The sequence below is a fragment of the Schistocerca piceifrons genome, chromosome 2 (genome assembly GCF_021461385.2).
Source record: "Schistocerca piceifrons isolate TAMUIC-IGC-003096 chromosome 2, iqSchPice1.1, whole genome shotgun sequence".
Classification (NCBI taxonomy): domain Eukaryota; kingdom Metazoa; phylum Arthropoda; class Insecta; order Orthoptera; family Acrididae; genus Schistocerca; species Schistocerca piceifrons.
Window position 1 is genome coordinate 328,068,404 of NC_060139.1, and position 26,754 is coordinate 328,095,157.

At 43.9% G+C, this 26,754-nt stretch overlaps 1 protein-coding gene across 1 annotated transcript in view; it reads left to right on the forward strand.

Annotated features, from left to right (window-relative positions):
• LOC124775362 (acyl-CoA Delta-9 desaturase-like) overlaps window positions 1-26,754 on the forward strand; it is an 80,624-nt gene that overhangs the window by 4,830 nt on the left and 49,040 nt on the right. The window contains exon 2 of the mRNA XM_047250194.1: window positions 5,132-5,262. Coding sequence (XP_047106150.1) covers window positions 5,132-5,262 — 131 coding nt within the window. The remainder of the gene's footprint in view (window positions 1-5,131; window positions 5,263-26,754) is intronic.

Consider the following 26,754-nt stretch of genomic DNA (forward strand, 5'->3'; position numbering starts at 1 on the left):
GAAGAAATATTGAATTTAATTAATGAAAGGAGAAAATAGAAAAATGCAGTAAATGAAGCAGGCAAAAAGGAATACAAACGTCTAAAAATGAGATTGACGGGAAGTGCAAAATGGTTAAGCAGGAATGGCTAGAGGACAAATGTAAGGATGTAGAGGCTTATCTTGCTTGGGGTAAGTTACATACTGCCTACAGGAAAATTAAGAAGACCTTTGGAGATAAGAGAACCACTTGTATGAATATCAAGAGCTCAGATGGAAACCCAATTCTAAGCAAAGAAGGGAAAGCAGAAAGATGGAAGGAGTATATAGAGGGTCTATACAAGGGCCATGTAAAGTAGTAAAGGAGTTTTGCTATTCGGGGAGCAAAATAACTGATGATGGTCGAAGTAGAGAGGATATAAAATGTAGACTGGCAATGGCAAGGCAAGCGTTTCTGAAGAAGAGAAATTTGTTAACATCGAGTATAGATTAAAGTGTTAGGAAGTCGTTTCTGAAAGTATTTGTATGGAGTGTAGCCATGTACAAGAAGAGAACAGAAGCTTTCGAAATGTGATGCTACAGAAGAATGCTGAAGATTAGGTGGGTAGATCACATAACTAATGAGGAGGTATTAAATGGAATTGGGGAGCAGAGGAGTTTGTGGCACAACTTGACTAGAAGAAGGGATCGGTTGGTAGGACATGTTCTGAGGCATCAAGGGATCACCAATTTAGTACTGGAGGGCAGCGTGGAGGGTAAAAATCGTAGAGGGAGAACAAGAAATGAATACACTAAGCAGATTCAGAAGGATGTAGGCTGCAGTACGTATTGGGAGATGAAGCAGCTTGCACAGGATAGCAGGATAGAGTAGCATGGAGAGCTGCATCAAACCAGTCTCAGGACTGAAGACCACAACAACAACATCAGTTTGTTTGGCTCTTCACTGTATGTCCTTGTACTATATGATAAATTAGGTTATTGCACACTTTTCATTGTTTTCAATACAAATATACCTCTTTTTTCCAGACAAAAATTACAGTCCGTTGTCTGTCCATTAGTTCCATCGAAATCATGCAAACAGTAAAGAACATGTGACGTGATCTTTTTAATTACCTTGTCGGTAGTGTGGCACATGACGATCACCATATTTGGAGGTCTGTCCTTGTCCTGGTCAACAACACTACACCAAAAGTTAAACTCATAGTCCTTTCTTAAAAGAGGGTTAATTCCGTTTATGCAATGTCCGATCTTGCTCTCCACACATATAACAGAAAGAATTTTCGTTGTTTTCCCTAGTGCGAGGAGTTTCTTCCTATGAATAAAATAAAAGATAAACCACAAACCTTCACAAACTTACAGCCAGTTCCACAAGAAGATCTACGCCGTTATCTGAATGAAATAAAAGACATTATTATAAACATACGTTTACGTGAAAATACATGTTGTTACTAATTGTAGAGGTAATTTCGGGAGTACCGCAAGGAAGCGTGATAGGACCTTTATTGTTTACAATATACATAAATGACTTAGTTGACAACATCGGTAGCTCCGTGAGGCTATTTGCAGATGACACGGTTGTCTACAAGAAAGTAGCAACATCAGAAGACTCGTACGTACTCCAGGAAGACCTGCAGAGGATTAATGCATGGTGCGACAGCTGGCAGCTTTCCCTAAACGTAGATAAATGTAATATAATGCGCATACATAGGGGCAGAAATCCATTCCAGTACGATTATGCCATAGGGGGTAAATCATTGGAAGCGGTAACGACCGTAAAATACTTAGGAGTTACTATCCGGAGCGATCTGAAGTGGAATGATCACATAAAACAAATAGTGGGAAAAGCAGGCGCCAGGTTGAGATTCATAGGAAGAATTCTAAGAAAATGTGACTCATCGACGAAAGAAGTAGCTTACAAAACGCTTGTTCGTCCGATTCTTGAGTATTGCTCATCAGTATGGGACCCTTACCAGGTTGGATTAATAGAAGAGATAGACATGATCCAGCGAAAAGCAGCGCGATTCGTCATGGGGACATTTAGTCAGCGCGAGAGCGTTACGGAGATGCTGAACAAGCTCCAGTGGCGGACACTTCAAGAAAGGCGTTACGCAATACGGAGAGGTTTATTATCGAAATTACGAGAGAGCACATTCCGGGAAGAGATGGGCAACATATTACTACCGCCCACATATATCTCGCGTAATGATCACAACGAAAAGATCCGAGAAATTAGAGCAAATACGGAGACTTACAAGCAGTCGTTCTTCCCACGCACAATTCGTGAATGGAACAGGGAAGGGGGGATCAGATAGTGGTACAATAAGTACCCTCCGCCACACACCGTAAGGTGGCTCGCGGAGTATAGATGTAGATGTAGATGAATTGCACAATCACCGCCATTATCTATTATAGCTTGGCACCTTAATCCTCTTTCCGGTAAATCATCCACGTTTCCTACCTCTAAATATCGTTTGACCAACTTCGCAGAGAACGTCTTTAACTTTCTAAGAATTTGGCAGCACCTCCATATGAAAGCTTTGATCCCTTTGGATGGTTTACAAGGAACGCTGCTCGTGACGCTTCAGATATTTCGCACTCATTTTAAACTGCAACCGACAAAACAAAACATTCAACTCTCACACTATTTATTTATACACTGTGCAAAAGCGCAGTGATTATAGACTCGAGAGCATTACCAGAGTTGTCGCTGCGGACGTTACATTTAAAATTATGGTGTACACTTTCTTATGGAACTGACTGTAGAACAACAAGTAGTCAATTCTAGCAATTGCCAGAAATGCCTTTTTTTTGTTTTTTGGTCGTTGTGGACGACGTCACATGATCCTTCCACTAACTCCGAGACGGATGACTACTCGGTGGGTTTCTCACTCAGAAATCTCATTTTGATGTTGGATGGTTGTGAGAAGTTCGTGTTATTCAGCGTGCAAGGAGGGAAAACGCCCTTCAGTATGTGTCGGAGTTCGACAGCGGCAGAATCATGGTGTTCGAGACTGTCGTTCCGTGATATATCTGCTCGTTTTGATAAAGATCCCACGGCAGTTCAGCGAAGCATACTGAATGCGATGCACGTTTTCAACGGTCCCACGCGAATAGAGCCCAGTGAAGCACCAGCTGCACGTCGCAGCTATGATAATGATGAATCCGAGGCTCTGATTGTCTCGCTGACGACTGCGTTCTGTGGTCTCTCTAGGTCGACCGCTTCCTACTTGACGCTGTGTTTTGCCATGGTTCACCCATTCCTGATCGTCGAATAGTGGCATCGCTCCAATTCAAAGACAAGCGATTCGCCGATTACTCCAGCTGGCGTCTTTGAAGCCAGCTAACGTCCTCTTTCAAATGCTGACATCTGCGTATTATGTTCACGCACCTATCTGAGAAGCATAGTTACTGTCCAACTTAGTATACAAAATGAAATTCTCAAACTATTTATACCCTGGTATCGACATGTCCCCTGTTAACTATCCTTGTCAGCTGTACAGTGAAACTGTCCTGCAGCGTTCATCGGCCGCCAATGTTAACAGTTTTGCATTTTCCACGATACGAGTATGAATATCAGTTTGTGACCAATTTGCATAAGTCCTTCGTGGTGTATCCCTTTTTTCTAGTAGCTGTATCTGTGTGGCCGCGCGGGATTAGCCGAGCGGTCTCAGGCGCTGCAGTCATGGACTGTGCGGCTGGTCTCGGCGGAGGTTTGAGTCCTCCCTCGGGCATGGGTGTGTGAGTTTGTCCTTAGCATAATTTAGCTTAAGAAGTGTGTAAGCTTAGGGACTGATGACCTTAGCAGTTAAGTCCCATAAGATTTACACACATTGAAATTGTATCTGTGCGTGTAACAGTAAAGGCAATGGCTTACTCACATGAACATTGTACCCACCCGCTGCATCATTGTAGCATCAATGAGTGTGTATGTATGTGGCTCTATGACTTCTCTTCCTTATTGACCATTTCATTCCCCTGAGTGGGCAAGAGCCATATTGCTGCTGTGCAGCCAAATTATGACAAAAATACATACGTATTTGCTCAGTTAAAAGCACTAAAATTGTCGCAATGAAAACATAGTGAACATTTCTTCTGCTGTATTACTATAAAAAAGACAAATGGTGGTGGAGTGGCTGGTGCGATAATGGTGATGATGATTATCTGGCAAATCCGTCGAACCAAACTCCCAAAAGTAGTGTGTGGCCAGGAAGTTTGAAAGTATGAGTAGGATAATTTATATGTAGCTATGCCTGGGGTGAAGCGTGGGGAGGAGGGGAAGAGGTGATGTTGGGCTTGGAAGACGGACGTGTAAGCGGACGGAGGAGCAGGAAGAAGCGAGGATGCGTGAGGTTGTTTGGCAAATCTTTCAAGCTCATCTCACAATAAGTTGGGTATGGCCATGGCAGATGGACGGACGAGGGGCAGCAGGACAATTCGTATAAAAAAATGGCTCTGAGCACTATGGGACTTAACATCTGAGGCCATCAGTCCCCTAGAACTTAGAACTACTTAAACCTAACTAACCTAAGGACAACACACACATCCATGCCCGAGGCAGGATTCGAACATGCGACCGTTGCGGCCGCGCGGTTCCGGACTGAAGCGCCTAGAACCGCTCGGCTACACCAGCCGGCCAATTCGTATACATGAGTAGCTATGTATGAAAGGGGGAGGAGGGATGGATTATGTTTAGCTGGGAGGTCGGATGTGTAAGGGGACCGAGAAGCAGGAAGGCGCGATGATGAATGGAATCTGGGAGAGGTATTGAAGCATCGACTTGAGGAAAGGATATGAGATTTTTAATTTGTATATCAGGACGGATCTCGGTCAGGAAGGGGAATCCTTTTGATGTTTTCTTCCGACGGTATATGAAAGGCTTGGCAAAATGGACGGAGGGAGGAGGATTGTGTTGGTACGGCAGCCGTTCATAATTGGGAAGGAGATCTGCTGCCTGTGGTGGCTATCTTTACAAGCGTTGACATTCGGCTGGAGGTGCTGTTTGACGCAAAGTTCGTAGTTACGGCGGAGAGCAATTCCACTGGCAGGGTTCACAGCTTCACCACTTCTGGACGTCGATGACCACGTCGATTTCGACGCTGCCTGTATCGCACTTGGCCACAACAGACGGTACGAAGATGTCTGTTTGTTGCAGCCGTGCTGGTGGGCTGGATGGCGACCACGGGCGTACAGGCGGGTGCGCACCGCCTCTGGGCGCACAGGTCGTACAAGGCCAAGCTGCCGCTGCGGCTCGTGCTCGCCGTGTGGAACACCATCGCCTTCCAGGTGAGTACACACCTCACAAAGTCTTTCCATTCCACTGTATTCACATCATAGCATCAAGTCTTTCCAATCTGCTGCGTACACACTTGCTGGTGGCCCGGAACAGTGTTTATAAGGGTCGCCCGACCGTTCAGTTATTTTCATAACCATCGTTAGGGTGGGACGATATTCGACCGACCAGCCGGTCAGCCGAAGACGGCTGAGTACGGCCGACAAATCCCAAGATAGGCGATATCGTTGGTAAGTGCTAACTGCTCACGAACATCACGGCCGAATACGACCGACTGACCGATAGATCGGAGTGAAATGGAGTTGGTCGGACGTAGCGGGTCTATGCACACACTAGTCGCTACTAGCGTCTGATTGTTATTCACATCTACTACGTCATTCTGCAAGAAAAGGCCGTTTATTTCTCCAGATATTGTTATTCAAGATCTATCTATCTATCTATCTATATCCGAATTCCGCTCCAGCTTCAGCTGGGTCTGGGTGCTGACGAGTCCTCTCCATTTGGCTCGGTCCTCCCACCACTTTTCTTCCTCCACTTGCTGCCAGGTCACACCTCACCTTTCTACAGATATTCTCACGCCCATTTTCCACCTTGTTCTTGGGCGCCCTCTAGGTCTTTTCCCATCCATCTTTAGTTCTTCCATAATTTTGGGGAGTCTCTGTCCATGCATCCTTTTAACATGCCCATACCATCTTGATCTCTTTTTTTCAGTTTCTTCTCTCATACTTTCTTGTATAAGGTCATATCTAATCTCTACATTCCTTACTCTGTCCATTCTTGTTTTTCCCTTAACTGCTCTGAGAAATTTCATTTCCCCTGCTTGTAGTCTGCTCCAGTCCCTTTCTGTCATTGTCCATGTTTCTCCACCATAGGTGACAATAGGGAAGTAATAATTCTTATACGTAAGGAGTTTTGCTTTTTCTGAAACTTCCGTATTCCAAATCAGGTGTTTTATTGTTTAGTAGTTATTGCCTCCTTTCTGTAACCTCCTATTAATTTCGTTAGTTATTCTACCATCCCTAGATATTTCACTCCCTAAATAAGTGAAAGTTTCTACCACTTTGAGGGGTTCTCCATTCAAGGTAATATTTCCGTTGATCCCTTTCTCTCTTTCAAATACCATTACTTCGCTCTTATCTTTGTTTATTTTTAATCCATACCTTTTCATTATTTCCTTCCAAAACTGTAACTGTACATCTACCTCTTCATCACCCCATATTACCATATCATCTGCAAAAATTATCTTTTTGTCTTTTTCTTTTACTATATCTTTAACTGCCCTGTTCATTCCCTCCATCACAACATTAAAAAGTGCAGGAAATAGAATACTTCCTTGCTTAAGTCCTTGTCTTATTTCGAAACATTCAGAGTTCCCCAATGGTGTTCTAATTCTACAATTGTGTACTCTGTACGTTGTCTTTGTTACATTAATGTAAACATCTTCTATATCTATCTTCTTCATTTCTTCCTAGAATCTTTCCCTGTTAACTGAGTCATATGCCTTTTCTGTGTCTATAAAAAGCATTATCACCCTTTTGTTATACTCCCAACTTTTTTCCATCAGTTGACGGATAGAAAATATCAGGTCGATCGTGCTTCTTCCTTTCCTAAACCCATGCTGTTCTTCACCCAGCTCCTTTTCTATTTCTTATTCAAGATAATGAAACAAAAGTTACACTCTAAGACAAGAAAAGAGGATATACCACGAAGGAGTTATCCACATTGGTCACAAATTGATATTCATGCAGGTAGCGACGGAAAATGCAAAACTGTAAACACTGCAGGCCTATGGACGAATGCGCGAGCCTGCAGCACAATTCCATCCCGCAGCTGGCAAGGATAACAAACAGGATACATGTCGATATCACGGCATAAAGACTGAGAATTTCATACCGTGACCTCAGCTGGACAATGTCTTGCAGACAGGGGCTTGAACAATATATGCAGATGTCAGCATTTGAGAGACACCATTTATTTGGGCTCAGAGAATCCTATTGGAGCAATCAGCATATCGCTCGACATTTGAAGAGGAACGATGCCACTTTTCGACGATGTTGGCAGCAGTGAGTGAACCCTGAGCGAACACGATGTGAGGAAGGAAGCGGTCGACCTAGAGAGACGATAGAACGTGCGGAGCGAGCGATCGTCAGAGAGGCACTCAGAGCTCTGGATTGATCATTATTACAAATGCGACGTGCAACTGGTGTTTCAGAGACCATAAGGACCATTAATAGACGGCTGACGGAAAGCGGGCTGGGCTCAGGGCACCCCTTGTGCCGATTATCACTGACTTCTGTACACCAACGAGTCCGTTTGCCGTAGTGTGGGGCACATTCGGCCTGCAATCACATTGACTGGACTGGAGTTGTCTTCAGTGATGATTCCTGCTTAGAACTGGGCCCCGATGTCCAGCGAAGACGTTTCTGGAGATGCTCCAGTCAGCAGTGGGCTACCAACCCGATAACCAGGAGTGATCATCTGCACCCGCAATGTCACAGCACGACCCCTTTGGTTGTCATCAGCGCCACCGTTACCGCACAGCAGTACGTCGACGATATTCTACGTCCCACTTTGTTGACCTTGATGGCAAGCCATCCTCCGCTTACATTTCAAGAAGATAATGCCCGGCCGCCTGCGGTGAGAGTTTTTACTGCTTATCTTCGTGCTTGCAAAACCCTACCATGCCCAACAAGGTCACCGGGTGTCTCCCCAATTGGGAAGTGTGGAGCATTATGGCCAGGGCCCTGCAACCAACTCGCAATTTTGAGAATGTAAATCGCCAGTTGAACATAATTTGGCCCGATATCCCTCAGGAGGGCATCCAACAACTGTCAATCAGTGTCAGGCTTGGACAAGGGCCAGAGGTGGATCAACGCATTATTGACTTTCTCGATTTGTGAAGCTTTTTCTCTTGAATGAATCATCCAATAATTCTGAAACTGTAATCATTTGTTTGTCTGTACATGCACATCACACCTACCGATTTCTGTGTAATTCAGACAATCCCTTCGAGGTGCGTCGTTTTTTTGTTTTTTGTTTTTTTTGTGTGTGTTAGAGTGTATTTTACAACATACATTCATATCTTAGCTCTTTCACTACATAGTCGCCGTTCATAGCGCCCCAGATGGTTTCCGATTCCTTGTGTATTCTCAGTTGCCGCCAAGTCATTGAACCAGTCACTAGCGTCCTCGTACAATTCTTTATCATTTCCATAGAACTTTTCGCCAAAAAGTACATCAGTTTGGGAGAAAATATGATTATCATTGCGTTACAAGGAGTATGTTCAAAAAATTTCAATTCAAACTGCCGAAGCAAATCCTTCTTTAAGCCAGACGGATGCAGGCTAGTGTTTGACACCAATCCACGCCGTTTGTTTTGAAGTATACCTTTTTGATCCAGAAACTGTGTTCTTGGTTCTACATCTACATCTACGTGATTACTCTGCTATTTACAATAAAGTGCCTGGCAGAGGGTTCAATGAACCACCTTCAAGCTGTCTCTCTACCGTTCCACTCTCGAACGGCACGCGGGAAAAACGAGCACTTAAATTTTTCTGTGCGAGCTCTGATTTCTCTTATTTTATCGTGATGATCATTTCTCCCTATGTAGGTGGATGGCAACAGAATGTTTTCGCAGTCGGAGGAGAATACTGGTGAACTGGTGACTGAAATTTCATGAGAAGATCCCGTCGCAACGAAAAACGCCTTTGTTTTAATGATTGCCACTCCAGTTCACGTATCATGTCTGTGACACTATCTCCCCTACTTCGCGATAATACAAAACGAGCTGTCTAGGATCGTTGAGGATCGTGAATGATGCCATTTCATTGACTGCCACTTCGTTTGTGACTTTTATGCTCAACCACCGGTCACGAGTAACAGTATGATTGTAAAACTCCTCAGCATCCTTGTCACAAGGTGTGAGAAAACTCGATGCAAATGTTTTTCGTGTTCTTCTGTCAACAGCCGAGGAACCCTCCTGGCACACACTTTTCTATAGCCCAGATCAGCGCAAATTATTTTTAATAAAGACCTGTTCGTGAACTATCAGGAAAGGCCAAGTTCAGTCTGTCATTAGAGAAACGTCTATCCTGTTGAATTTTTCTCCTCAGTCCCTGATTGGAGTTTGTCACTCACAACTCTATTTCCCAAATGATTGTTGGACATGATGAATATTCGTTCTCCTGCCATTAAATGTGATGCACGATTTTCGAACTGGAGCTTCATTCATCACATTTCCATGAACTTCGGTCTTCTCTCTTTAAACTTGGATAGGGTACACATTTTGTTCTTGGTTTTGAAACCGTGTTACTATATGAAGCACACAGATGGTGCGATCATTAATTCTGTCACACATTTAAAACTGCACAACTAAACAGTGGATGATCATTCCTGTTCACTGTCAGCGTCATACTGGCGCCAAAGATTAAGACGGCGTGCGACATGGCAGGGGGTTGCTTTGGTGATGGCGCGACTCGTCAGATCAAAACCTTCTTTACATTTAGAATGATCCTTACAGTTACCTATTATGGAGACTGAAAGCTTATACACATTTGATAGGCCATTTATGGCAGTACAAAAGAAGCTGAAATTGTTCGTCAGCCGAGATGCTGAGAAAGAAGGCAGTGGTTGTTTAGTTTCCAAAGTAATTGCTACCTCATCTTGCAGAATGTCATTATTTACAAAAACTAGCACTCAGACTGAACTGTAACAAGTTCCTCTTGATGAAGGATATACTTACCAGGCTGCTATGTCACGATCTGCTTGATCGTTGAGCTGTTCTGGCTACACGCACCTTGGGAACAGTATGTTTCGTGAAGGCGGAAAATCTTCTCGACAATTCAGTCACGCAAATAAAACAGACGTTCACTCCACTGACTGAAGTGAAACAGATTCTATACAGAATGCGGTCGTCTACGTAATACGGTGTAGGAATTCCACTGGCATTCAAAACAGTTTCCAGTCGTCTCAGAATGGATAAATACAGATAATATCCAGTTTTAAAGAGAAACTTGTACAATTCTTCCTGCAAAATGGCGACAAGTTCAGATAACGGTGATGGAATATATATAATGTATTCTCAATTGCGAATATGCACAACTAGCAGCTGTAGAATGGAGCGACGACAATGAAAATTCATGCCGCAGCAGGTTCAAAATGGTTCAAATGACTCTGAGTACTATGGGACTTAACATCTGTGGTCATCAGTCCCCTAGAACTTAGAACTACTTAAACCTAACTAACCTAAGGACATCACACACATCCATGCCCGAGGCAGGATTCGAACCTGCGACCGTAGCAGTCGCGCGGTTCCGAACTGAGCGCCTAGAACCGCTAGACCACCGCGGCCGGCATGCCGCAGCAGGACTCGAACCCGGATTTCCTGATTATAGCCAGCGGTCGCCTTACCTTTGCCTATCCGTGCACCACTCAGTGCTAGGCTCAGACTTTCATATGTCGTCAACCATGTGTCTACAGCCTACACTCGTACATCCATTATGTATGGGGAGACATTTTACTTGAAAGTCTCTTGTTCGGTGTCGACGGACAAATACTAAACAACAGGCCATTAAAATTGCTACACCACGAAGATGACGTGCTACAGACGCGAAATTTAACCGACAGAAAGAAGATGCTGTGATATGCAAATGATTACCTTTTCAGAGTATTCACACAAGGTTGGCTCCGGTGGCGACACCTACAACGTGCTGACATGAGGAAAGTTTCCAACTGATTTCTCATACACAAACAACAGTTGCCGGCGTTGCCTGGTGAAACGTTGTTGTGATGCCCCGTGTAAGGAGGAGAAATGCGTACCATCACGTTTCTGACTTTGATAAAGGTCGGATTGTAGCTTATCGCGATTGCGCTTTATCGTATCGAGACATTGCTGCTCGCGTTGGTCGAGATCCAATGACTGTTAGCAGAATATGGAATCGGCGGGTTCAGGAGGGTAGTACGGAACGCCGTGCTGGATCCCAACAGCTTCGTATCACTAGCAGTCGAGATGACAGGCATCTTATCCGCATGGCTGTAACGGATCGTGCAGCCACGTCTCGATCCCTGAGTCAACAGATGGGGACGTTTGCATGACAACAACCATCTGCACGAACAGTTCGACGACGTTTGCAACAGCATGGACTATCAGCTCGGAGACCATGGCTGCGGTTACCCTTGACACTGCATCACAGATAGGAGTGCCTGCGATGGTGTACTCAACGACGAACCTGGGTGCACCAATGGCGAAACGTCATTTCTTCGGATGAATCCAGGTTCTGTTTACAGCATCATGATGGCCGCATCCGTGTTTGGCGACATTGCGATGAACGCACATTGGAAGCGTGTATTCGTCATCGCCATACTGGCATATCACCTGGCGTGATGGTATGGGGTGCCATTGGGTACACGTCTCGGTCACCTCTTGTTCGCATTGACGGCACTTTGAACAGTGAACGTTACATTCAGATGTGTTACGACCCGTGGCTCTACCCTTCATTCGATCCCTGCGAAACCCTACATTTCAGCAGGATAACGCACGACCGCATGTTGCAGGTCCTGTAGGGGCCTTTCTGGTCGTGAGTCGTACACGGATAGCCATAGGTAAGGCAATCAGTGGCGACGAGCGGGAAATCCGCGGTCGAGTGCCGATCCGGCACAAATTTTCACTGTCGTCATTCCATTCTACTGAATGGTTGCGAATACATTTAATGTATTTCATAATAGCTGCAGTCGCCGCAGTACCTGTTCCTTTGGACATGCATGTACGTCCAAAGGAACTTCGCATCGTAACAGAATAACACAGACACTGCAATATCGTGTAACGATGACGGAGATCGAAAGCGGTTACGGAAACTTCTATCTCAAGAAGACCACAAGGGCTCAATACTATTGAGATGGGGTGATTATGGCGGCCAGGAGTGATACGACAGTTCATCCTCGTACTATCAAAAGCAGTCCTAGATGATGTGACTTTTGTAAACAGGGGCCCCGGCGTCTTGGAACACAGACCTACAATTGGGAAAGAAATACGGTACCCTGGAATGGACCTGATCAACCAAAACTGTCACATAATACTTGGCAGTACTGAGATCTTGCAAAGTAACCATGGGGCTAACAGAATACCACGGTATGGATGCCCAAGGCATCACTGAACCCCCGCCATGTCCACTATTGGGACGTAACAAGTTGGAAAAAGTGTGAAACGAGACTCATCCGACTGAGAAACTTTCTTCCATTGCTACATAGTCCAGGTTTCTATGGCTTAGGCACCACGTTTTCCTGTTACGAGTATTTGCATCACTGGTGAGTGGTTTTTAATTCCAGCTAACCCTGCAATTCCCAGTTTATCTTGCTGAACTGGTTGAATGCACAACTTTTGTTTTGTCAGTTAGTTAGTTACACGTTCCATAAATAAAAAAAAAATGGTTCAAATGGCTCTAAGCACTATGGGACTTAACATCTGAGGTCATCAGTCCCCTAGAACGTAGAAACACTTAAACCTAGCTAACCTAAGGACATCACACACATCCATACCCGAGGTAGGATTCGAATCTAAGACCATAGTAACCGCGCCGTGTCCGCCCCCGGTAGCTGAGTGGCAGGGTTAGCAGCCCTCTGTAATAACAAAACTGAGCTAATCGATCAACAACGAACTTAAACGGATGGCTTACGACGTCCGCCCCGAGCAGATTCAACAAACGAAAACGAACAAAAATGAGATTTTAAAAAATAAAAAAAAAATAAAAAAAATTAAAAAAGTTGTCAGCGCGACAGACTGTCAATCCTAAGGGCCCGGGTTCGGTTCCAGGGTGGGTCGGAGATTTTCTCCGCTCAGGGACTGGGTGTTGTGTTTTCCTAATCATCATCATTTCATCCCCATCGACGCGCAAGCCGCCGAAGTGGCGTCAAATCGGAAGACTTGTACCCGGCGAACGGTCTACCAGACGGGAGGCCGGCGTTCCATAAATCATTTGAATGATTCTTTTATCGAAATGATGTGGAATGAATCAGCTTACAGGATATGTATATATGATTAGTGTTTAATGGATACATTATTATTGTATTCCTGCTAATGCAACTAGAGTTAAAAACCAGGTTTGGTTCCTTTTTTAAAGTGTTTTATAGATGTTAGTTCAAGCTGTCACTGTTCCTAGTGAGTTGACATCGCTTATACACCAGAAATAACATCTGTCACAAACGTTCTGGGCGGACGTTTTACGAAGGTGTATGATGGGGGTACGTTGCACCCTACAAGTAATTTCCTTTCCTGTTACACTCTAATATGACGTGAGGGAAAACAACTGTCTCTATTGCGCTGTACGAGCCCTTATTTCTCTTGTCTTCGCGATGCGTAGAAGGGATGTGCGTTGTTGGCAGTAGAATCGTTCTGCAGTCTGTCGCAAATGCCGCTCCTCTAATCTTTCTCATCAGTGTTTCGCGGAAAGAACGTCTTATTTCCTCCAGTGATTCCCGTTCGAGTTCACATAGCGCATCTCTAACACTCACAAGTTGATCGATCCTACGGTGATATGTCCAGAAACCAATATCTCTTGAGACGTAGACCAATCTGTCCTCTCATTCTCATCTGTCTGTTCCGTAGAAGTGGTAGAGCTGCACAGTGCAGGCATAGAGAACATTTTCCGTATCGCCTCGGTCTATCACCCACAATTTTTGTCCGCCTACAACAAAGGCCGCCAGAAACAGTTACGTTCACAAACAAGAGGACGCCCACCAGACCAGGGTTTGTGGATCTCGTGTATAAAATCATTCAACGCAGATACACCTTGTGCAACGGACATCAGGATCACCACGAGCAGCAGCTGCTGTAGAGCGCACAGATCAGGGCTCACCTTCTCTGCTGTAGGCATACCTTGATGCGGCAGATTTGAAAGTGATCCGATGTTTATACTTGTTTTAGATCCATTTCTGGACTTGTGTTTCTCATCAAAACACTATTAACGAAGTCCCCTCTGCAGTCAGTATCACCGTCTACATCTACATGATTACTCTGCAACTCACAATTAAGTGCCTGTCAGAGGATTCACGAAATCACCTTTAAGCTACTTCTCCGCGTTCCAGTCTCGAACACAGTGCTGGAGAAACGAACACTTAAATTTTTCTGTCCGAGCTCTGATTTCTCTTATTTTGTGATGATCATTTCTCCTTATGCATGTCGGAGGCAACAAAATATTTTCACACTCTGAGGGCACAGTTGGTGATTGAGATTTCTGAGATAGTGCCGCAGCGAAAAATGCCGTTGTTTTAATGACTGCCACCCCATACTTGTATCATATTTGTGGTACTCTCGCCCTTATTTCGGGATAATACAAAACGAGCTGCCTTCTTTTAATTTTTGCGATGTCCTTCGGCAATCCTATCTCATTCTTCCAATAAATCGCCCCCACAACATTATCTATGTGATCGTTCCAGTTTAAATTATTCGTAACTGTAATGCCGAAGTATTTAGTTCAGTTTACAGCTTTCAAATTTGTATTGTTTATCGTGCAAATGAAATTTACAGAATTCCTTTTAGTACTCATATGGATGACTTCATACATTTCATTTTTTGGAGGCAGTCGCCGCTTTTGGCACCGTTCAGATACCTTGTATAATTATTTTGCAATTCTTTTTGATTATCTGATTACTGTACCTGTCGGTAAATGGCAGCATCATCTGCAAACAATCTAAAAGGTTTGCTGAGATTGTCTCTTAAATCCATCATGTAGATCAGGAACTTCCTTGGTTTGTGGTAGAAATTATGAAACACTATGTACACTCCTACTGCCACGAATTCAAAGATGCATGGCTAACATCCCATAAGATCGCTATAGCTCAGACGAAAATCTAACGAATATACTTGTGGAACTTCTATGTGAGTCCTTAGTACGAGTAGTAGTAGTAGTAGTAGTAGTAGTAATAGTAGTTTTACTTATACCTAGATCTCATTTATAAGGATATCGGGCATGTCTTTGTACTACAAATTAAGAACAAATACAAAAAATTAATTCAAGTACACAGACGTTTACTCCCTTACTGGCAAGGATAGGACAGCTAGTCGACCGTGCCATTGTAGTAGGGACCATCCCAGCATTTGCCTGAAATAATTTAGAAAAAGCCACGGAAAAGCTAAATTGGGATGTCTGTATGGAGAATGGAACCTACCGAACACAAGGCGACTTTGAAACTTCCTGGCAGATTAAAACTGTGTGCCCGACTGAGACTCGAACTCGGGACCTTTGCCTTTCGCGGGGAAGTGCTCTAACATCTGAGCTACCAAAGCACGGCTCACGCCCGGTACTCACAGCTTTATTTCTGCCAGTATCTCGTCTCCTACCTTCCAAACTTTACAGAAGCTCTTCTTCGAACCTTGCAGAACTAGCACTCCTGAAAGAAAGGATACTGCGGAGACATGGCTTAGCCACAGCTGGGAGATGTTTCCAGAATGAGATTTTCACCCTGCAGCGGAGTGTGCGCTGATATGAAAATTCCTGGCAGATTAAAACTGTGTGCCCGACCGAGACTCGAACTCGGGACCTTCGCCTTTCGCGGGCAAGTGCTCTACCATCTGAGCTACCGAAGCACGACTCACGCCCGGTACTCACAGCTTTATTTCTGCCAGTATCTCGTCTCCTACCTTCCAAACTTTACAGAAGCTCTTCTTCGAACCTTGCAGAACTAGCACTCCTGAAAGAAAGGATACTGCGGAGACATGGCTTAGCCACAGCTGGGGGATGTTTCCAGAATGAGATGTTCACCCTGCAGCGGAGTGTGCGCTGATATGAAACTTCCTGGAAGGTTAAAACTGTGTGCCCGACCGAGACTCGAACTCGGGACCTTTGCTTTTCGCGGGCAAGTGCTCTACCATCTGAGATACCGAAGCACGACTCACGCCCGGTACTCACAGCTTTACTTCTGCCAGTATCTCGTCTCCTACCTTCCCACAAGGCCACTTTGTTTAAAACAGTGCTACCTCATTCGGTTTACCCTTAGTGTACAATAATGTTGTAAAAATAAGATTTTTAATAGTAATAAAAGACTAGTGGTACAGTGTTAATTCATTTCGTAGTCTCAGTCACTACACACATACACGCACGCACACACACACACACACACACACACACACACACACACACACACACACACACACACAACACACACACACTTACTATCATCTGATAGTACTTGGAAGAACGCGACGTACTTCTCTTGAAACCAATTCAGGTAAATTGTATTGGTAGGCTAATGTGGGAGGTTTATGCTGTAGACCATCGCACACGTCGCGAAGGAACCATGGGAATAAGATAAGAGGATTAGTGCTCTTTCAGAAGCTTAAGGACAGTCATTTTCTCTCGCATAGTAAGAGAACGCAACAGGAAAGAAAATAGACATTACAGGTGTACTATGTATCCTTGTCATGCTCTGCCCAGTTGCTTGCGGAGTACAAGTATGTACATATAGAAGTATATTTGGTATTTTGTACAATGTGACATAATCTATCAGGAATATTCGTTGAAAATATTTCATCAGGTTTCATAAGAAACTATCACAATATAGAATCTAAAACTGCAATCTTGCCAGTATCCCCTACTTAACCTCATTTAGTAAGGTTGTCTAAGGACACACATCTCCTGAAAACTGGAAATCTTTTAACGAAGTATAATAATGAATAGACAAACACGCAAGCAAGTAATCATAAAATGCATTTTGGTCCTTTATGTCCTCTCCTGTCCTGTGTTGCAAATTAGGCAGTGTGTGGTATGGGCTTTTTTTTAAGAAATTAGCAACTAATGACAGGGTCCACACAGAAACAAGAGTTACAGGCAAGGCGAGTGCTAGGCAACCATGCCGAGCTGGTCAGCGCCTGTCGGAAGACCAGATCGTTCGCCCTCCGCACGCCATAGCGTGGAAGATTCCTAAACGGCTGTTTCGCAACGGACTCCGACGAACCGCTACAACAACCTGGCTCGCTTCAGCAAGGGAATGTAGTTGCTGTTGATATTCAGTTTCCACTCTGTCATAATACGTCTGTCTCTGCTAGCTCTCGAGACGGCTTCAGGACGGTGGAATACCTTTAACATTTTTATTGTTACTTTCTCAAACAGTAGACAACTGTCATTGCTTAATGACAAGACTTGCAAGGCAACTACGAAAGTAGGAGCACGTCGAGTCTGTAATAAATTACATAGTTAAATTATTAAATATATTGGGTGAACGACAAGGAAGTGGCAACACAAATGGAATTTAATATGTCAAATAAATCTAAGCAGTAAACATTTGTTAATGTACAGTTTTGAAGAAATGTTTAATCATTAAATTGCTAGGTACAGAAATATTTTATATACACCAATAGTCACTAAAAATGCCTTATGCCTTCAGTAATTAAAATCTCCTGCTCTTCAGCAGACTGTATGAGTAATATAACAATAAAACTCATCTATATGTGAGGTAAAATTACTACTTTGGCCCATCAACAGGATAATGGCTCCTACAACTTTCCAACAATTCCACAAATACCTGCCAAATGCCAAAGATATGGCCAAAGAGCAGAGTGATAACTCTTCCTAAAGCAGGCAAAGAAGCAAACCATGCCAAGAATTTTAGAATAGTTAGCGCATTAAGCTATATTTGCAGGCTGCTAGGAAGCATGAGTCTGGATGGAATTTTATCCGTAATTGAGCCTCTGCTTACACAAGAGCAAGTACAGTTCGACATGGAAAAGCTGCACAGAGCAGCTCTTGAATTTTACTCATTGGACAGATAACGAAAATGAAACTCGTTACGTTACTGGTGTAGCTTTTGTGAACCTGGCGGAATTGTATGTTACTGTCAGTCACCGACTACCACGTGTCAAATATACAACCAACCCAGTCAGTGACCTCCATCTCACCGAATTTAACGGAATTCTGCAAAATCGCAGATTTTGGATGACTTCCAAGCACAGTGTTAGTCGCTGTAGAGCAGAGAAAAATGGCCTACCTAGGAGACCTGTTCTAGTTTCATTTCTATTCAACATCTACAGTACAGCCAAGCACTGATTCCAAATACAAGAAGCTTCGTGTACAGATGAACTAACCTTGTAACACACAGCAAAATCTTTAACGCTGTGGAGAGAAATTAAGCACTGCGTTCAGAAATATTAGAGTCCAATAAATCTCTCAGATCTGGTACAGGTCACTGTATACTGGACAGGTATATACAGCAGTCAGTGAAACACGCAGACTGATTACAGATGGCCTGAAGCCTACTCCAAGAGCTAATATTTACTAATTATCAGGAACAGCGCTGAACTATGTACGCATAGAAATGGTTTCTGGTATTGGGAAGCTTTAAAGTGACCCGTTGCATCGACATATCGTTCCTCTGCAAAGGTTGAGAGCAAGGAAGTGGTTCTCACAATCATCTAAACACGGTGTTTTCCTAGGAGCAGGAATTTTATGCCATGTAATGCGTGATGTTGCTGGCGTAGTGCGTTGTTCCCTCGACAGTGTCAAAATATCGAAGATGTTTTTCAGCAAAGCGCAATATGTAGTGCGCCAGCGCATTACGTCAGGAATGACAGCCAACTGCTACCGGACGAGTCTAACGGACTGTACGCAGCGTTCTAAGGAAGCAGTTGCTTCAGGTCAGCTAAGTTCGTTTGTAAAATTCTGCAAAGAGTGCTAAAAAGTTACAAGTGCTTTTCAGTAAGAGGAAGATATTACAAAAGGTGGGATACAGTTTTAAAAAGGGTGTGTAATGACCGCGAGTGGGAATGCATGCTCTGCAACTTGATTCCTTGCTGGTGACAACGTTGGTAAGGAGTTCTTGTGTTAGGGTGTTCCGTTCCTGTACCAGCGCGGCATACAACTGCTGCATCATCGTTGGTGCCTGTGGACGTGCTGCAATACGTCTTTCCAACGAATCCCAAACGTGTTCGATGGCATTTAAGTGGGAGGAAGAGTCAGGCCGATGCATTAGCCTAATATCCTCTCGTCCAAAGAGTTCTTCCACCTGCGCCGTCCGATGCGGTAGCGCATTGTCATCCAAAATAAACCTGGCCAACTACGAGTAGGACTCGCACACTGTGGGTTCCACACAGACTTAATTATGTACAAGGGTTGCCCAGAAAGTAATGACCGCACCTTTTTTTCTTCAACTATTCTTTATTGAACATAATGAGAATTATACACACGACAGAATGGTGATTTATCTACACATCTCATGCTATGGCCTTCCTCCAGGACGAAACAAGGCCGTGTATGTCCTGTCGGTACCAATCCTTGTCCTCGTAGCGGAGCCAGTGCTGCATTGTGTGAATCACCTCCTTATCGTCTTCAAAATGTCTTCCACAAATGGCATCCTTTAATGGCCCAAACAAATCTAAGTCGGAGGGGGCTAGGTCAGGACTGTAAGGTGGATGTGGTAACACTGTCAAACCCTGTTTTCCGATATGTTCAACAGTCCTTAGACTTGTGAGATTCAAATGGTTCAAATGGCTCTGAGCACTATGGGACTTAACATCTGAGGCCATCAGTCCCCTAGAACTTAGAACGTCGGGCGGGATTAGCCGAGCGGTCTAGGGCGCTGCTGTCATGGACTGTGGGACTGGTCCCGGCGGAGGTTCAAGTCCTCCTTAGGGCATAGGTGTGTGTGTTTGTCCTTAGGATAATTTTGGTTAAATAGTTTGTACGCTTAGGGACTGATGACCTTAGCAGTTAAGTCCCATAAGATTTCACACACATTTGAACATTTTTTGAACTTAGAACTACTTGAAGCTAACTAACCTAAGGACATCACACACATCCATGCCCGAGGCAGGATTCGAACCTGCGACCGTAGCTGTCGCGCGGTTCCAGACTGAAGCGCCTAAAACTGCTCGGCCACACCTGCCGGCTAGACTTGTGAGGGGTCGAGCATTATCGTGTTGCAGCAAAACATCTCTTGGGTTGCTGTGGCGCCCAAGTCGCCGGAAGCGCGTCTTGAGTTTTGTTAATGTGGTGACATATGCTTCTGAATTAATGGTACCGCCTCTTGGCATCACATCAATTAGAATCGCACCTTCACAGTCCCAGAACACCGTGATCATGACCGTACTGGCGGAAGCAGTTGCTTTCAATTTTTTCTTCTGTGGCGAGTGGGAGTGGCGCCGTTTCATCGACTGTCGTTTTGTTTCGGGCTCGAAATGGTGAACGCAGGTTTCATCACCTGTCACAATCCGGAACAAGAAGACCCCCTCCCCCTCAGCTTCAAGACTTTGAAATAAAATCAGACAAGTGTTTTTCTGTGCGATATGTGATCCACCATTACAAACCACGGGACTCATCTTGCACACACTTTTGAATATCCAAGAATGCGGATAATTGCATCCACACTTCCTTTGGTGATTGACAGGTGCAGCTCCAATTGCCAAGTCGTAATGCGTCTGTCCTCGCGAATGACAACATCAGCTGGCTGCAACCATGTCAAGTGTGACAGCCGTGGATGGTCTACCCTACCGCTGCAAATCGTGTAGCTCCGCCGAACCGCCTTCTGATGACCTCACCCTCCTTGCCCAGCAACTAACTGTACTTCCGTTGACAGTATATGCTCCATAGACTTTGCACAAGCGTTTGTGAATATTCCCCATAGTTTCTTTCTATGCAGCGAGAAGTTCAGTGACGACACGTTGCTTGTAACGTAGATCACCTCCAAGACGTCATTTTGAAGCTGTCCTGCAGCTACGCTATCTGTCGAACGTGATGGAAACTTGTCGCGCTCGCTCAGCAGATTTCAAATAATACATACGTAACGTTTCGCATTCGTAGCATTGTTTTCGGCTGAGAAAAAAAAATGCAGATCATTACTTTCTGGGTAACCCTCGTACATAGACAGTTCATTCATTCCGGATATCGAGATGATTTTTGCCTGTTATCTACATTGATATTCGAAAGATATCAATTCTGGGGTTCCTGTTCTTTCGAGAATATTTTAATTTCAAATTTAAGATCTGATAATAAATGACAAAAGAAATTTTTTTCGTGTGATATGATTACATATTAACAAGTTCGGTGTTTTTTTTTTTGTTTTTTTGTTTTTGTTTTTTTCTTGAACTGTGAGGCCTTTGTTCTCGTCAATTTCGTTGCTTTAGACCAACGGGAAGGAAGTACCGTATATAGGTTCTGATGAGTGAGTTGTTAGAGTATCAAAAAATGTGACAATAAATGGCGGTATCGTTTGAGTGCAGTGACATAGAAGCTAAAGTTTATTATTACGCCAAGGGACCGCAGACCTTAGTAAGTGACATAAATTTCAACTTAATACGTCTTCTTGTTCCTGATTAAAGGGGTTTTAACATTCGGACAGAAAGGCAGACAAACAGAGAGATGGACAGCAAAGCGCCACTAGAAAAGGTTCGGTTTTCATTGATGGAGGTATGGAACTCTAAAAATGAAGCCAGGGCCGAATGCATGCCTGAAAAGACACACATGGGGAATAAGTACAGTGCCAGAATGTCGTTGACCGTTGTGTGCACCGTTTTCAAAGGTCGGAGGCCAGTACGCCCACGCAACATTACGCCTCCTCACACGATAAGAGCTGGACAGCAAGAACGATTATGTTCGACAATCCTGGACGTACCCGCATATGGCGAAAGGATGAGAACGCATAATGCACCCAGGAAAGTTTTACACGATAATCTAACAAACGTTCGGACGGACATACGCTACAGACTAACTTACCTGAGAAACAAACGAGGTCGATAGTTTTAATCGTTGTTAGTGAGTAGAGCACGTAGTGCAGGGCTGTCGAATTTGACGTTGCCGACTGTTTTCCCACCGTCCTGGTGACAACACGTCAGGGGGTGAACGTGGCGCGGGCGCAGCGACCTTGGCATTGAGCCACCCCTCCCTCCGTACGCTGCCGCCACCCTGTCTGTAGCAGTGAGCGCTGGCCGCTTCTCGCGCTGACCTCGGCCGCTCTTGGTTCCACTGCTCCTCAAGGCTGGAGTCAACTGACGCACTTTAACGTGTCATCGATGTGACAGTAATGGACGAGCAGAAACGCAGCTGCCGTAGGATGCTACAGCCGTCCTCGCAGGGGACGTAAGAGCTGATGTAGACGGCGAGCCCTTATTTCATGTTGCGGAACCATTGCCGCGCGTGTAACACGAAACAAATTTCGCGATATTTCAGCAACGTGGAACGAAACGTTTACCCAGTAAGTGGCAAGAACGCGCTTTTCGTCACTAGCAGATCTTGGCAGACGTCATACTGGAATTCATCATTATCATTTGAAGTCATATTTAATGGACTTTAAATTGTAACTTACGCCCTACGAGTATATGCTGTTTCAAAGCACCTGCACATTGGCGAGCTCTCGAAAACGCGACGTTAATTGTATTGAAATGACAGGAAACGTCTTATTGGAGGTTAAGAAATTTTCGTACCGTATTTATTTATTTGCTACTTCTGTATTATGAAAGTATACCGGTTCAAGGCAACGGTACATTTTAAATTCATGAAAACGTGTGGTTGTTGGTATGCTTTTTTATAGTTAAATATCAGTTAATACACATCGGCGATGAAAGCCTACAGGAAATCGTAACACAGAAGACATAGTCATATTTTGCACACGTTTAGCATTGCACAGAGATGCAGAGTTGCGAAGTAACGTGTAATGTGTTCGGGTATCAATGTATCCTGAAACATTATACTTCACCTTAGCATTTTCTAAAACGTTCTGGGCTTTGTCATTACTTTCATAGGAGCACGTTCTGTAATATTCGATAATTGCAACATTGCCCTCGTCACCACTGTCTGATCGATTGCAATTTACGTTTATTTATTAATCTAATAACTGTTCTGGATTTTGTGATACACAATTCCTTTATAAATAATGTTTATGATTGTGTGCATGGAAACACACCCAGTCGTCCACACCCACCTCCCACTTACCCACTCACTCACACTCACACACACACACACACACACACACACACACACACACACTTACGCACAAACATACACATACAAGGTATAGAAAGTGCAACAGTGGCGCTGCAGCAAACAAAGGATTCTTCAGCTTTACCTACTGGAGAGATTGCACTACATGCTATAGGATTTTTGCAATTTCTCGTTTCAACTTGTGTGCTACTGGATAGAAACACTGAAAAAGTAAGAATGACTCTAGAGTTTTGCTAATAAGTGATAATGTTGAAATAATTTTATCTTACGTGGGAGACTGTTACAATCTTGTATCACACTACTTGCAATGGACTTTTTATAAGCCTATGTGCTTACCGACTGAACATGGGAGGTTCTTTTTTGCCTTACGACATGTTCATCTGTATTGAAACTTTTATTTTTGTGTATCACAGGCAGTATATGATTAGCTTATGGGCGAGGAAGTAAATGTGCATTTTAATACAGCTAACGTATGAAATTTACGCCCGTCCACTCTCGCAAATAAACTCTGTGATTTGCGATCTAGACACAGGGCGATCACTGTCGCTGGAAAGTGCGAAAGATCACCAGAAATCACGTGTACAGGCTTTGGCATGAGAATGTGGTAAAAAGAACTAGCTCTCTTTTGGTGTATAGCATACTTGGGACCTGTATCCAGCCACACTGCATCAATATTTCATATATTTTCTTTTTATAAATTATAGAATGCAGCAATCAGTCGTCCTTTTTATTACGCAAATCCAGATTTCGTCTAGTAGCTAGCCATTCTCAATGCACTGTTTTCTATTCTCAGTGCGTATAGATCCCTGTTGTTCGGGCGTCAGTCACAGTTCTTTGAATACTACTGTAGTATTCAAAGAATTGTGACTGGCGCCCGAACAACAGGGACCTACATGCATTGAGAATAGAAAACAGTGCATTGAGAATGGCTAGCTACTAGACGAAATCTGGATTTGCGTAATAAAAAGGACGACTGATTGCTGCAGTCCATAATTTATAAGTCACATAACAGTCCCTGAGTGCACCCACTTTCCGAATGCAAGGTAACCTGATCAATATCTTATTTTTCCTCTCTCCACAGTAACCGAAGTTCTCCTTGCAATGTAAGAAAGGCTGCAGTGAGTAAATTTCTAATTAATATTAAGTGCTGTTTGTTCATTTCTCAATATTCTCGACAGTAAAATGGCAATTAAAACTATAGGCGCCTTTACTGTGTTTTTGTCTTATATCTTGCGAAACCATTGTTCTTTCAGATCATATTTCAATATAACATATTCACCTGATGATATACCGGAGAAACTAGCACAATAAGAGCAAACGTTCGGTAGCGTAGTGTGAGGATGAGATGGTCATTGAGACGGACGAAATTTTGTGTTTTTTATTCCTCAAAGCGTTTTTTTTCCTTTTTTTTAAAAGTAGGTATAAATTTTTAAGGGTTCTGACTTTCTGTGCTCTCTGCCTTTATACTCACTTTAAATTCACAAGATACAAAACTCAAAATAAATTTGTAGTGTACTTTAAACTCGCTTTTGATTCAGAAGTACAGTATCATCCTATGCCCGCACTGCACCATCGGTTGTGTCCAAGAGGATACATTTTGTGTAAGTACCAAATTACTTCCTCCTTATTCCAAATGCGCCGGCTGCAGTGGCCGAGCGGTTCTAGGCGCTACAGTCTGCAACCGCGCGACCGCTACGGTCGCAGGTTCGAATCCTGCCTCGGGCATGGATGTGTGTGATGTCCTTAGGTTAGTTAGGTTTAAGTAGTTCTAAGTTCTAGGGGGCTGGTGACCTCAGACGTTAAGTCCCTTAGTGCTCAGAGCCATTTGAACCATTCCAAATGTTACACAAGAAGACTATCACTTGTAGTTCTATGTTTCCCGCTATCCAGATGAAATCTGAAAGAAGCTAAACCATTGCTACATACGTACGTACAGTACACCTGTGTACTACACTAAAACAGCTTGCATCAATGCCGCCGGCCGGTGTGGCCGAACTGTTCTAGGCGCTTCAGTTTGGAACCGCGCGACCGCTACTATCACAGGCTCGAATTTCGCCTCGGGCATGGATGTGTGTGATGTCCTTAGGTTAGTTAGGTTTAAGTAGTTCTAAGTTCTAGGGGACTGATGATCTCAGAAGTTAAGTCCCATAGTGCTCAGAGCCATTTGAACCATTTTGCATCAATGCCCCATTTCTCTACGGCTTTTAGAACAAACATTTAGTGAATAATTTTGCAACTTCCTTTTGTATTACATTTTCTCCAGGTTTTTGTACTAAGGTGGCAAAAGTCATGGGATACAGATATGAGCCTATACAGATGGCAGTAGTATTACGTACGCAAGGTATAAAAGAGAAGTGCATGGGCGGAGCTGTCATTTGTACTCAGATGATTCATGTGAAAAGGTTTCCGATGTGATTATGGCAGCATGATGGGAATCAACAGACGTTGAACGCGGAGTGGTGCTTGGAGCTAGACAAATGGTACATATCATTTCGGAAATCGTTAGGGAATTCAATATTCCGAGATCCACAGTGTCAAGAGTGTGCCGATAATACCAAATCTGAGGCATTACCTCTCACCACGGACAACACAGTGCCCGACAGCCTTCACTTGACGACCGAGAGCAGTTGCATTTGCGTAGAGTTGTCAGTGCTAACAGACAAGCAACACTGCATGAAATAACCGCAGACATCAGTGCGCGAGTACAACGAAGGTATCCGTTGTGACAGTGCGGCGAAATCTGGCGTTAATGGGCTACGGCAGCAACCAATCAAAGCGAGTGCCTTTGTTAACAGCGCGATATCGCCTGCAGCGCCTCTCCTGGGTTCGTGATTGCATCGGTTGGACTCTGGACGACAAGAAAACCGTGACCTGCTCAGATGAGCCCAGATTTTAGATGGTAAGGACTGACAGTAGTGTTCGAGTGAGGGGCAGCCTCACGACGCCATGGACCCAAGTCATCAACAAGGAACTGTGCAAGCTGGTGGTGGCTCCATAATGGTGTGAGCTGTGTTTCCATGGAATGTAAACCGATCATTGAATGAAAATGGCTATGTTCGGCTACTTGAAGACCATTTGCAGCCAGTCATGGACTTCATGTTTCCAGAGAACGATAGAATTCTTATGGAGGACAATGCGCCATGTCACCAGGGTTTATTGGTTCGTGACTGGTTTGAATAAAATTCTGGCCAGTTCAAACGAATGATTTGGCCACCCTTAGAACATTTGTGGGACATAATCGAGAAATTAGTTCCTGCACATGATTCTGAGCCGGCAATACTTCCCCAATTATGGACAGCCATAGAGGCAGTACGGCTCATTATTTCTGCAAGGGGTTTCCAATGACTTCCTTTGTCACCTCAGTGTACATGCACCATCATCTACAACTACCTCTCCTTCCCCATACGCAGTACAAGTTATTTGTCTCAGCCAGCATTACTTCCTGATCTCACTATTTTAATTTTCTATTACATTTTCATATCATATTAACTATACAAACAATTAAAGAATACTTGTAATGCCTGAACAATTTTCTCCCTGTCGTTAGTTACAGTTTCATCTAGTGATG